The following is a 14,220-nucleotide window of genomic DNA, read 5'->3' as shown; positions in this document are numbered from 1 at the left end:
GCACGAAAATGACGTCGGACAATGCGCACAAACGTAAACGGCTATCTCTTCGATCTTTCTCGCTTCCTCACTGCACGGAATCTAACACTCTCTCCCACTAAATCCACAGTGACCATATTCACTAACTAGACGAAGGACTACAGACTTGACATGAATATTGCAGTCGATGGCGTAAAAATTCTGATTGTCAATAACCCTAAGATCATAGGTGTGAAATTCGTTAGCCTGGGCTCCTTTAATCCTCACACTCAGAGAATTTTTTTCAAGTCGCTAGCCGGCTGCACATGGAAAAAAGACAAAAATAAACGCCGTTGGCAACATATAAGGCAATCGGTCGGCCAGCCCTTAACTACGCCGCACCAATATGGTCGTCTGGATGCAGTGCAATGCAGACGAGGAAGCTACAGACATGTCAGAACACTGCACTCCAGACTACAAAAGGATGCCTCTTGATGTTTCCCATCGAACACCTGCACTGGGATGCCCGTATACTCCAAGTTAAGGAGCATAGTGAGCTCCTGTACCAGTTTCTGCTGGCGTGCTTTCGCAGAAATAATCCCTGCAGTCACCTGCTTAGAGCGGAATTGCCACCTAAGAGCATCAAGAGGTCCCCCTCAACTACGTCGACGACATAAAACAATACGCGCACCAGACTTCGGACGCAACAAACTTTAGATATGCCCTGACCGTCATTCACAGTGGAGCCATTAACTCCCTCTCAGTGAATGGCGCACTTGGAGTCAAATCAACACCCATTGTAGACGAAGAGCTCGAGTTGCTGCGACAATTGAGAGTAACCCTTGCGCAGCTTTCGTCTGGATACTGTAGCAGGTTAAACCCCAGCGTACAACGAATCCCCGCATTTTACATCATCTAATCATCTGACATCCATCTACCGCGTTTCCTGGGCCTAACGTTGGACGACCTTGATGACAACTTACCTAGTCCTTCCTATCCTAACGAGGAGGTACCCATAACAACAACAACGAAAAATGGGTAGTTTATTAAGGAAAAAAATGAGTGCAAAATCTGAGATCGATATCCTGAAAACTAAGAAACTAGTTCGCGTATACACAGATAGACGGAGATAGCTCAATTGACTCAGCCCGTCACAACGATGGTTTATACGTACATACTTACATATGTACACTATATACGGTTTCCGATATTTCCTTTTGGGTATTACAAAGGACCTGCCAGACTTAAAATATCTTGGTCAGGGTATTAAAATATAAAACATTAATTAATAACAAGTAGGGACGCTCTAAGTTCGGGTGCAATTGAACATTTTATACTTTTGCAACTTAGAAGAATCAAAGCCAGAGAAATACTTCAACCATTCATTTTGAGTAAAGTCAGCCGCATGTTCGAAAATCCTGATATTGATGAAAAACACGCTCTTTTCTTTTCATTGAGATATTGGAAGATATATGCAGTACAAAGTCAACCGGATGTTCGAAATTCTTTATTTTAAGTATATGGGGCCTAAGGGACGTATTGGTCCGATTCAATCAATTTTTGACACACAAAGACATACCATTATACGAGAAGGATGATCCCTTAATTTCTGTTGTATATATAGCACATTGACCGACATTTTCGATCAAAAGCTATAGGTACCGGGGTCTAAATTTCCGTACCTAAGGGCTTGAACAGCTTTTATAGGATTTAAACAATGTTTGGACATAAGTTGGCTCACACTAAAGATATTATTCGTGCAAAGTTGTATCCCGTTATATTAGTTGTTTCTTGACTTGTGTATTGGAAACTGAACGAATCAAGAGTGCAACGTACTAAATTGGTTGGTCGGGTCCTGAGATATGGGATTTCACCAAAAAGTTGGTTGATGCCACTCCCATTGTCCAATTTTCACAATTTTGGACACACCCACTTTTTCAAAATTTTCTTCCCATAGATTCCTCATGCTACTGAGATCCTCTGTACCAAATTACAGCTTTATATCTTAATTTAGTGCTTATTTATGGCACTTTATATGTTTTCGGTTAATGGCGATTTGTGGACGTGGCAGTGGTTCGACGAACTCGAACTTTTTTTGTACTACGGAACCCACATACCCTCAATGTATACTCAAGTTACAGCTTGCACTGACGGACCAACGGAGAAACAGACATCATCCTGATCATTTATATATGTATGTACATATAACCCTATATTTATCCTGCTTAGTTTTAGGTGATACGTTCAACCGTTAAGTGAACAAAACCATAATACTCTGTAGCAACTGGTTGCAAGAGTTTTAAAAAGATGAATTTAAAAAATTTTAAAAAATATAAAAAAAAAATAAAATTAAAAAAAAAATAAAATATAAAAAAAAAATAACAAAATTTAATTAAAATAAAAAATATTAAAAAAAAATGAAGAAATAACCAATTAATTTAAAAATAAAATTAAAATAATACCAAATAAATATAATAAATAAAAGTAAAATTTAATAAAAAGGCGCCGAGAAAGCCCGTAATGTACCAGATGAGAAGATATTTTTCGATGGAGACTGATTTCTTCATTTAGAGAGCTCTTAGAGGTGTGAGAAATTTTCAATTTTTCTAAGCAAAAATTTACTTTTTGTAAAGACAAAAATTTGCAGTGAATATTTTCAAAAATCGAATATTCACCTTATCGTAATTATACATTTGATACAAAAACAAAAAAAGTACAAACATCGCATCTCCACCTAAAAGTATGCTACAATTTTTAAAGAACAACGGAATAATATCAGAAGCGTAGCGGAGAAAACAATAAAATTTAAATATTTCATAAAAGTAAAACACAAAACAGATATACCCAAGTACTTATACATATTTATTTGTATAATTTCCTCATCAATAGAATATAAACATACTATGTATAATAAATTTTTACATTTTTCTCTTTAAAAAATTACATATGGTAAAATTTATCTATTAAGCAAGCAGCAACCATTATACACTTTTCATTTGTATGCAAAATATTTTGAAATTGTCCTTCCTGTTTTGGTACGGTTTTGTGCATCTTTAGGCATAAATGCAGACACTTTATTTACTAATTAATTAAAGGGAATGGTTCCTTAACTAAACAACGCAACGACGAAGGAAATTAATCGTAAAAATATTTGTTGTTTGCACGCTTTTTTTTTTGTTTACTTTTTTTTGCAGAATTTACACTTTAAAGAAATATCTGTATAAAATTGTAGCCACCAAACCAAGTACCAATGGCACTAGCCATGAACGCATCGATGAGTCTTCTGTTTTCTGATCCGCGTTCCATGTGGGTTCGCTCTTCTGAGGCACATTCGTACGTTCGGATTCGATTAGTTCGCCGATTTTGTATTTTTTCATCATTTCGCGCGCATCAGAGCTGTGGCCGACATCTTCGAAATTCTCTGTAGCTTCTTTGCCGCCTTGCTCGATCAGTACTTCTTCTCCACCGGGATGCTAGTAAAATACCAAGAAAAAATTTATAAGCAAATAAATACAATACAATTGAGTATTGTCTATATTGAAGTAGCAATCTGAATAATAGTTCAACTTTAAGGCAGAAATGTTTTATTCAACAATAGGCACAATAATCTAAAACGCGCGGTAATAGCGTGGCAAAACTCCAACGCGTGTATGTTAAATACATATGTATATGAATTTGAATAGTTTGCTCTTAAAAATATGCAAACATTTTTTCATTATGTGTTTATACATTTACTCATGGATGGATATACATATTTAGTATATGTATAGATGTACTCCTTGAACTTGAGATGAAAAGTTATTAGGCCGATATATAAATACTTCCATTTTGTATGTGTTTTTGTTTGTTGCTTAATTTTCTTAGCTTTTTTTTCACCTGAACTTTGTCTGGAGATTTGCATTTTATTTTGTCATCATACCTAACGCTTTGTAAAATATTTATGTGCACATGCATATAACTTGGAGACAATTTTACATATTTCCACTTCTAGCGGATGTGCAAAACAGAAATAAAATATCTATAGAATCCAGGCTATGCAATTATTAACGTAAGAAATACTAATATACATCAAAATAAAATACATGTCAATACACATAAATAAAATTTCTAACTACTAACTATCATGTAATTGCTTTAACTATTTGAATCGTGAATGCAAATCTATCCTTATCTTATCAATATTTCATTAAAAACCACAATAGCACAATAGAACAAGTGAAAAACAAATATAATAAAATTATTATTTTATTATGTTTTATTTACCTTATACTACATTTGTGTATAAGAGCCGGCGATGACTTGAAGAATTTCGACCGATTTCGATAAGCGTAAACTTATATAACACATGTATATTTTAAATTGATAAGATACATAAGAGCTACCTTAATATAAGTTTTAAATATAGTTCAGCAGCAAACTGCTTAGTCATGCATAAAAGCACAAATATTATAAAATATATAGTAAGTGAAGAGAGAAAAAGAGTTTGAGAGTTTTTGACATACTGATCCAAAATGTAGGTAGGTCAAACGTATGTGATTCGAAATGCAAATGCGATTGTGCAAAACGTTTAAACCGATATTTGTATTTATTTTATACAAAAAAAATGCAAAAATTGCATGTTAATAAATTGAAATGAACTGACAGCCGTTTATCAATTAATTAGTAGAGAAATATATGACGTGAAAATTGTAAATGAAATAACTTTGCTGTTGTGAATGCTAAATTAGCTCAATATTTAAATTGAGAAATTGCGTCAGTTTGAAGTATAAGCATTATTTCTATAAATTTAACTAAAATGTTGTAAACTTTGTACCGAAGAGCTGAAAAAAGTACAAATATTAATCTAGAATACTTATCGAGTTTTGTCGCTGTGGCACACTACAGTATTATGACAATGATACAGCAATGATAACAATTTAACCGACTAGCTGACTAATGTGATGTGATGATTAGCACGCATACACATCGGCATTCTACACATTAAAATACACATTTCGATTTAAGAAAACTAGCCATAGATGTACGGGATGTGGAGAGCAACTTTAAAAACAAGTTACTAATAATATTCCTTGTGAATAAACATGGACGTATAATTAATCAAGTCTAACAAAAAAAATATTAAATGCGCGCTTAAAACTAAATACCTTAAATCATCTGTTTTTGCTTTACTATAATTATTATCCTCTCTTAATATACATACATGTATAATTTTTATATATAGATCCACAAGTTACTAAATATGTGCTGATGAACTTAAAGATTGGAGCGTAAACACTTAAGCGCAACATGTTAACAAACACATACATATTTTTTTATATAAAATTTACTAGTTTTATTTTGTACAACCGCTATCATAAAATATTCATTTCAAGTTCAATAATGAGCGGAGATCGGCAATTATGGCGCAATATGCCACACTGTGCATATTATTGAAAATTTTATGCACATTGACCTGAACTCTACGTCTATTTTTTTCTACTTTGGTTAATTATTCGTACCTACTTACCTCATTTAAAAATTCAGTCACATCGTACACGTTATTATGGATTATCATCCAAGTGTTTTTGTTTGAATTGTGTTTTGAGATTTCCTCGCGTGAGTAAAGTTTAACCTCTCCTTCGGCAGCCATTATATTATTTCTATATTTTTATTTGCGTTTAAATTGTATAAAACTACAATAAGCACCGTATATAAGTGATGAACTTTTGAACGATTCAAGAATTGGAAATGAAATAATAGTAATCGCACTACCACACGGAATAGGTAGATGTTGGTTCGAAAGTCGAAATGACGTCGCCGAAATTTATTAGTGCACTTCGAAATTCGAATACCACGTTTATACATGGTTGCATTATCGACACAGGGTGCACATACGATTTTATTATTTTTCATAAAGTTTGTGCAAACTATTAAGTTACAGCAATTATAAGAAAATATTTTTATAAAAATAATAATTTATAACATGCACATATATATATATATATATGTATATATGTATGTATGTATCGATAATATACAAATAAATCCGGATTTTAATTATAAATAATTTAATGATAATGTTTCAAGTAACTAGTACTTTGTTTAATAAAATTAGGATCTAAAGTAGTCATGTATGTAAAAAATATTAATTCTTACTAAAAACTTGATTACTTTAGAAAAAATATTAATTTTTACCAAAAAATTGATGAAAAAAATTGAAGTTTACATATTTTGAAACTGAAATAGAAAACTTTCTGTTCAATAGAAAGTTCGTTGAAATTCAAGTTTTTAAAAGTTCCGAAGAACTTTTGCTTTTAAGTTTCAGGAACAAGAAGAAGATATAAGGTCTCAATTCTATAGAAAAAGGCGGCTAAGCGATCACTTTACCTCGATTTTTTAGCTTTTTATATATTTCACAGGTCGTTATGAGCTTTATCCCCGAAATAATAACTAGAATATGCTGAGTTGATACAGGCTTAGAGCTTATATCTAAATTTTTGTTTTTTTCTACTAAAAGTTTTTACATTTTATCAAGAGAAGTACTATAGTAGTCCGGATAAGTAGAAATGAGGCCTACTACTGACCCTATTTGTGCAGGTATTAATGACTCTCGCTAGACTAATCTAGATTTTCATCTGTAATTTATAATCATTTGGATCACAAGACTCCGCTGACTGACAAAGATCTGACATATCTAGGTCAATGATGACAGGTGAATTTAAAGAAACATTTCTTCTTATACGAATTGGGGGTGTAATAAATCTTCTTCTTCTTTAAAAATCATACCAGCAAAGGCTCTCAGTACATAATAAAGATGTAACTTTGAGTAAAATTCTTTCTATTTATGGTCCGGAGAATATAAAACTCACTAATACGTAGCAGCAAAATAGCTTGGTAAGTTTGCATAGTTCTCTAGGATCAGAAAGAAAAGACAAAGTAGGCATCAAGTACACAAAGTATTAACGGATTAATGACGCAGCCTTAGGTAAGAGAACGGCAACAGGTGAAGCATTTTGGGGAAAGGTCCTAGTTGATTAGCCTTTTAAAATAAACGTTCTGAAGTTAATCTAAATCGGACAGAGTGCTCTACTAACAAAGCTAGAGAGAAATTGGTCGAAATCCTTTTTATCCTCAGACTAATATCGTAGTCTGAGGATCGAAATGATTTTGATCCAGTATCAACTATATAATAGTTCTACACCTAAAAACAATCGTCACTAGTAACAATAATCATTATTACTGTACGCTGCTACCACATATTTACATATGTACATTCATATTTTTATTTACAATGTCTATAAAATTTAAAACCTATTCCTCCACGCAGCGAAGCGGTATTATATAAACATTGGATTCCAAGTGGAACGCATGCGAGAGGATAATGCGCATTACGTGCCTGCGCAATGTCCAAAATGGGGGTGGTTGGGCGCTCAATCGTATTGCAACAATTCACGCGACCTTTTATTTGCCAGTAGTCGTCGCTACCAAAGGAGACTTCAAAGTCAAATTTTTTGTACGCAGTTAACAGTTAGTTGTCGCCAAAAACCCAAACACAATTGAGAGAAAAAAACACACAAAAATATTACATTTACGATAAAATACGATTAAACTTGTACTTCCAATATTTGTAATAAATATACATATAAACTAAAACGAACTCTGATTCCTAATAAATTTAGTGATTATAAAAATTCTTGTGTAAGTTTTCAATTCTTACGAATCCATGAAATCTTTAGCAGCAGAGGCAGCAGCTCGGTTGTGAAAAGGAAACGAATCACCACGGTAAGAATGAAAGAGCGATCAAATCGCTGTTTGAAAGCAGAAGCTAATATTATGCAATTTTTAAAATTTTAGCAAACTAAAGTCGTGTATGAGGAAAAACTGCCGCTGTGTCACTTCGGACTTTATCGAATTTTCCTAAAGTTGAGCGTAAGTAAAGTTTCATGTATTGAGCTATGTATGCATGTATGTACATTCGGAGTTATGTACATCAGTACACATGTATGTGTGTATATAAAACGTAATAGGTGTAATTATTTGTGAAATTGCTTTCAATAATCACGAAAAGGTAAAGCCGACAACAGTGGTCAAAAATAATTTTTTTTTTTTCATCATACTTTATGATAAATACTTAAATCAGGAGCCTGAATTAAAGAACCCAATTAAATTACGGCGTTTAAGTGTAATATCCGCAGTACTGGAAGCTATTGTTGATCTCTTTCCTTGGACATTCTACTCTTTAAACTCTTAAAGGTGTTGGTATACTAGGAAATACGCCTAGAAACGAGGTAAATGAAAATTAGCTGCGCTTAAAGATCAATATACATATGTACATACTTACATACATACATATTTATGTATTACACTTCAAGTTTTCATATTCCATAGTGAAACGAGCACCACGCTAGTGCCTCTTTCAGGTTGTATTTCCTTAAAGCAAAAAACAAAAAAGTGCATGTGGAACATTGGCAACAAATAAAAAATTTAGAAATTAATTTTTAGTCCCAAAATCAGAATTAAGGAGGGACTAAGTTCGAGTGTAGATGAATATTTTATACTCTCGCAACTTACAAGGATTAAAGCCGGTGAAATACCTTCAGATGTTGTAAACCTTTAATTAAAAACTGTTGCAAACAATTCAACATGCACTATTCGAGAAACAGAATGCATTAAAATAAAATTTTCTATTTTATTAACATAAACGAGTAGCATAGGTTATAGGCTCACTTGGTGTCATTACTACGTTTTGCATGTGCGAAATAATAATATTAAGCTCAACCATTAAGGCATCGATTGCCTTATACTGCTGTAAAGGAGTCTTTGGCAAGTGGTCTTTTGGCTTTACGACACCAGTAAAGCCCATTATGTTTTATGGAGTCTTTAGGTGGTGCAGGGCTCTATAAAAGACCACACTTGCAAAGAAACTCGAGAGCATTCAACGGGTGGCGCTAATCAGCACTTGTAGTTCACTTCAGGCATGGTACTTAAAGCCCTCTTGCACATAGTGCCCGTAAACATTGTCGGAAGGAGTATAGCTGCAAAAGTTGCTATCCAACTCAGAGAATCTGGGTTCTTAAAAGAATACGTATCTGAACACTCGCATATCCTCACACACTTTGACTTCATACCCGGAACACTTGGATCATGTGGTCGCCAAGACGGCTCATTCTCTACACTTATACCGACGAAAGAGTTGTTGGTGGGAATGAACCGTTGAAAGATAGGGGCAGTGAGCTTCTTTAAATCTTGGGGGGAAGGTTAGTGGATATGTTTACTGTTAGGAACCCTTATCAACTCCAGCTTCAGACTTCCATCAATAGCATCGAGTGTCTTTGTGATAAGGCTGGGTCATTGCGGAATTGCAGGAAATTGCAAAACTGATGAGCTAGCAAGGTAAGGTACCCTAGAACCGCTATCGGTAGAATGGGAGCGGGTCAGTGCTCCCATATCCTCTTGAGTTCTACTACTAGATAGCCGAGATTCGCGGAAACTTGGCCGCCGTTGGGCCACCATCGGTACATGCGCTTTCGCAAAAGGCTTTTGACCCGATGCTATTGATGGCGAGGTTAGGCACTCCTCGACGAACCCTAAACGCACTGTTAATGAGTTCAAGGCTAGTACACATTTTTGCCACAAGCCCATGCTATCATTATAAAAATATTTTCCCCGAACTTCAATACGAAACCTCACAGATTGACGTTTTTTGTAGCCCTAGTGATTTTTTTCCAGAAGCTAAAAGAAAATTTCACTCAAAGACGAGGTCAAGAACGGTAACAAACGATTGCTTTGAAGAGTTCGAACCTGCACGCCATCGAACCCATATTGAAATTACAGTGAAGTTACAGCCAATGTACTGCTCTTGTTGAAGATTATGCCGAAGAATAAAGCCATATTTTCATGCAAAAAACGTTCTTTCATTATTAGACTAAAGATCTTTCAGTCCATGTAATACATATTATATACATACATACGTACTTCAAATAAATTTTTATCCAATGGATTTGTGTGATATTAATAAAGCAAACTAAAACTGGTTTCAACCAACTTCCTGATAATGAAGTACACTAGTTCTAACAGAAATTTGGATTTATGCCTGTGCAAAATCAAAATACCAACTACTAGTAACTTGGTTCAATAGCAGTATATGAGTCATTATGGAATAAAATACGTATAACAACACAAAATATAACGAAGTTCTATAAACTATAGGTATATGTATATATCGCTCATTTGCTGCAAGACCGGCATAAGTCAAAAAAATCGATTCTCCAGAAAACGTGTTTAAAGTTTTCAACTGACTACAACCTTACACGGTGACTCCAACCTTACACCTCTTCTCAAGCGGAGCATATAAGAGGTATTCATATGAATTTTTCACTCAACGTGAAGTATGATATAACGAACAATTCTGCAGAATTAACTCAAAAATCACGTTTTTTGATTTATGCCGGTCTTGCAGCAAATGAGCGATATGTACATACTTCTCTCAATGGTGTTTTGCTATCCTCAATCAAATCTGATATCAATATAAGGAGTTCCTTCGCTGGCCTATTCATAGGTTTCCCACAGCAATAAAATATTGGCTAGCAAAGGTCAATGCCTAACTCATTAATCCGCTAGCTTATATAGTATGCAGTTCAACGTCAACAAAGAAAGCAGCGCCATCTTGAATGCAGCAGTGCTTTTGTTTTGGGTGTAAACAAAAACAAACAAACAAATATGTAGATATAATGCATGTTCCAATACACATATTTACATGCACAACAAAAAAGGAAAACATATTTGCATATGTAAATGCAATGCATATATACATACATACATAACGGTTACGTATATTGCTTGCGCTTTTGCCGCACGAGTCTGCGGAGAGCAACAAAATTCAAATCATACGGTTGCAAAGTATTCACCGCTTTAGACGCTTCTTACAAAAACACACAGAACGCAAAACGAATTTCATACAAAAACGCTTTCAGTGCAAACAAAATCGCTCGTAATCATTGCTGCAGCGCTGTGTGGATAACTTTTTGGTTAGGTCCATTATTACCTAAAACTGTTTTTGACCAATTCACGCACAAAAGTGAAAAACAACGTTCCAAACAACAATGGCCGAGCAAGTGTAAGTGCAAAATCGAAAATAATTAAGGAAGTTCAAGTAAAGAGTACACACATACATATGTACGTATATTTGTTAATAATAAATTACTGATATTGTTCATAAATCGTGAGCAACGCCATACCTTGAAATAATTGAAAACAAACTAAAACAACAACTAAAAAAACAAAGTAAAGTTAGTTCTGAAGTCATATTCTTTGTAGAATGCTGAAGTGTTGCGGGTTTTCAGTTGCTGACCGCTGGTGGTAATCTACAGACACAGATGTACTATATGTGTATGTATATACATACATACAGTATATGTAGATATGTACATATGTATTACTGTACGTTATAAATCAGATTTTTATCTTAGCAAGTTAAAAGTGGCAAAACAAAGTACGCTGATTATGGCCAACAACCAAAATTAATTAATATTTGAAGAGCATGTTTTCACACCCGTGTACATATTATATGTACACACATACATAGGTGTATAAGTATACGTATGAATGCATAATTATATTTGCATGAACGGTAGATGGAAGCGTTTGATTGTGTCTAAAAATTAATCAGATTGTTGTTTATGCGTCTGACGGTGCGTTTTCTTCAGCTTTGAAAAAAATACCAAAGAGTTTTTGAAATTATACGTAAATATATGGTATGCAGTTTTGCTTTTACATATGTATATGGTTTTGTGCGGCATCCACAAATATATATATACAGACATATGTATACATATGTGTATACAGTGAAACACCTCTTTATGGGCACCGATGCCAAGTTTCCGAAAATATTACATACTAAAATAAACTCACTAAAGTTATTGCTCATTTCTTACGTTTCCTTCTCTTCTTATGCATTCAAACTAGTGTAGTTCTAAAATTTTTAATAGTTTATATTATATGTTTTCACATTTCGTCAGTTAGATTGAGTGTCGTTCGTTATTTCCTTTCATAAAAAATATTATATTTATTAGCCTCGTCTCCCTACTTCACATGCCGATCTGCTCTTCCTGTACTCTAATTCCTCTAGACGAAGTTACTTTTTAAGGTTTTGAAAGAAAAGAGAACAATTTCTGTTTATAAATATGGAGAATGTAATAGAAGATCTCTGATTTTTATGTTAGAGGAACGGAAGAAACATTAAAATATTTCGAAAAGAACACAGTGAAATAGTTGACGCACGAATCCGAATCGGAGTTGCGGGTTGCTTAAAGCATTAAGGGATTATATCGACTTGTTAATTTCAAAACATTATTTTATATATTTCGTTAATATTGTTTAAATATATTCTCCGAAAGTGTTAAGTTGATCCGGTAAATAGTTCTGGAGATATGAGCGTATTTGTAATGAGGTGTTTAACTGATCGAATTGAAATTTTCACATGACCTTCTAAATATATTTTCAGGTAATGATCGAAGGAATAAGAATTTTCATGCTAATTTCGAAAATCAAAATTTTAACTAATTCTTCGATAACTACTTTTTATCTATTCATTTCATTCTGCGTTGACAGCAGAACTTCTTACAGGATCCTCAAAAGTAACATGAACAAGTAATGAAGAGCGAAGTTTGGATATAACCGAACATTTCATACTCTTGCAACTTGCAAAGGTTAAAGCCCGGAAGTACCTTCAGGTGCATAAAGCTTGTTAGTTATACGTATATTTATATGATCTAAAGCGAATTTTCAACCATTTTTATTCATTCTAAATCTTCTCCCTTATAAGAAGAACACGCTCTCTCAATTTTATAAAGATAATTCACATATTGACCGATATATGCTGCATAAAGTCATTCGGAAGTTTGAAAATCTTTATATTAGGTTGACCCGATTCAACCCATATGTAGCACACAGACATTCAGAAACGGATTATCTCTGAATTTCAATTATAAATTTGACCCATTGATCAATATTTTTGGTAAAAAGTCAACTATAGGTATTGGGGTATAAATATTCGGTACCTAGGGGCTTGAACAGTTTCTGTTGGATTTGGACAAGTTTTTTACATAATGTGGCATACTCTAAAGGATTTACACGCGCAAAGTTTTATCTTCAGAATCCCAACAGAAATGTCCTAAGGTGAAAAGTAAAATTTTTTTTCTACCGACTTTGAGTCAGAATGGATTTGGTAACTAATATGCAAGATATTTGAAAAAACAGCGAAGTAACTTCTCAACTTTTCTTAGGCAAAATTACCGTAGTTAATTTTATATAAAGGGTGATTTTTTAAGAGCTTGATAACTTTTTTTTAAAAAAAAACGCATAAAATTTGCAAAATCTCATCGGTTCTTTATTTGAAACGTTAGATTGGTTCATGACATTTACTTTTTGAAGATAATTTCATTTAAATGTTGACCGCGGCTGCGTCTTAGGTGGTCCATTCGGAAAGTCCAATTTTGGGCAACTTTTTCGAGCATTTCGGCCGGAATAGCCCGAATTTCTTCGGAAATGTTGTCTTCCAAAGCTGGAATAGTTGCTGGATTATTTCTGTAGACTTTAGACTTGACGTAGCCCCACAAAAAATAGTCTAAAGGCGTTTAAATCGCATGATCTTGGTGGCCAACTTACGGGTCTATTTCTTGAGATGAATTGTTGTCCGAAGTTTTCCCTCAAAATGGCCATAGAATCGCGAGCTGTGTGGCATGTAGCGCCATCTTGTTGAAACACATGTCAACCAAGTTCAGTTCTTCCATTTTTGGCACAAAAAGTTTGTTAGCATCGACCGATAGCGATCGCCATTCACCGTAACGTTGCGTCCAACAGCATCTTTGAAAAAAATACGGTCCAATGATTCCACCAGCGTACAAACCACACCAAACAGTGCATTTTTCGGGATGCATGGGCAGTTCTTGAACGGCTTCTGGTTGCTCTTCACCCCAAATGCGGCAATTTTGCTTATTTACGTAGCCATTCAACCAGAAATGAGAAATGATATGTAGACCATAAATCGGACGTAAAGCGCGAAAAACATTTCGAACCGAACACTGATTTTGGTAATAAAATTCAATGATTTGCAAGCGTTGCTCGTTAGTAAGTCTATTCATGATGAAATGTCAAAGCATACTGAGCATCTTTCTCTTTGACACCATGTCTGAAATCCCACGTGATCTGTCAAATACTAATGCATGAAAATCCTAACCTCAAAAAAATCACCCGTTAGTAAACATACATATATTTTAGACTTTT

The 14,220-nt window shown here is 34.1% G+C and overlaps 1 protein-coding gene and 1 long non-coding RNA gene across 5 annotated transcripts; one reads left to right on the top strand and one right to left on the bottom strand.

Moving 5' to 3' along the window:
• Nucleotides 1-2,797: 2,797 nt before the first annotated feature.
• Nucleotides 2,798-5,741, bottom strand: LOC105228947 (cytochrome b5). The gene is made up of 2 exons (XM_011208972.3): nt 5,465-5,741; nt 2,798-3,431 (listed from the first exon to the last, which is right to left on the bottom strand). Exons 1-2 carry the CDS (start codon nt 5,585-5,587, stop codon nt 3,156-3,158), a joined length of 399 nt encoding a protein of 132 aa, XP_011207274.1. The 5' UTR covers nt 5,588-5,741; the 3' UTR covers nt 2,798-3,155.
• Nucleotides 5,742-6,719: 978 nt separating this feature from the next.
• Nucleotides 6,720-10,099, top strand: LOC125780152 (uncharacterized). Of its 4 annotated transcripts, XR_007423585.1 has the most exons (4): nt 6,748-7,205; nt 7,265-7,719; nt 7,792-8,225; nt 9,667-10,080. It is a non-coding gene; the product is annotated as an uncharacterized LOC125780152 (long non-coding RNA). The 4 variants fall into 4 exon arrangements; XR_007423583.1 differs by having other exon boundaries at nt 6,720-6,831; nt 7,792-10,099; XR_007423582.1 differs by having other exon boundaries at nt 6,767-7,205; nt 7,792-10,099.
• Nucleotides 10,100-14,220: the final 4,121 nt, after the last annotated feature.

This window comes from Bactrocera dorsalis, unplaced genomic scaffold (assembly GCF_023373825.1).
Source record: "Bactrocera dorsalis isolate Fly_Bdor unplaced genomic scaffold, ASM2337382v1 BdCtg135, whole genome shotgun sequence".
NCBI lineage: Eukaryota > Metazoa > Arthropoda > Insecta > Diptera > Tephritidae > Bactrocera > Bactrocera dorsalis.
Note: the sequence above shows the minus strand (reverse complement) of the source record. Positions and strands in the feature narration are given on the sequence as shown.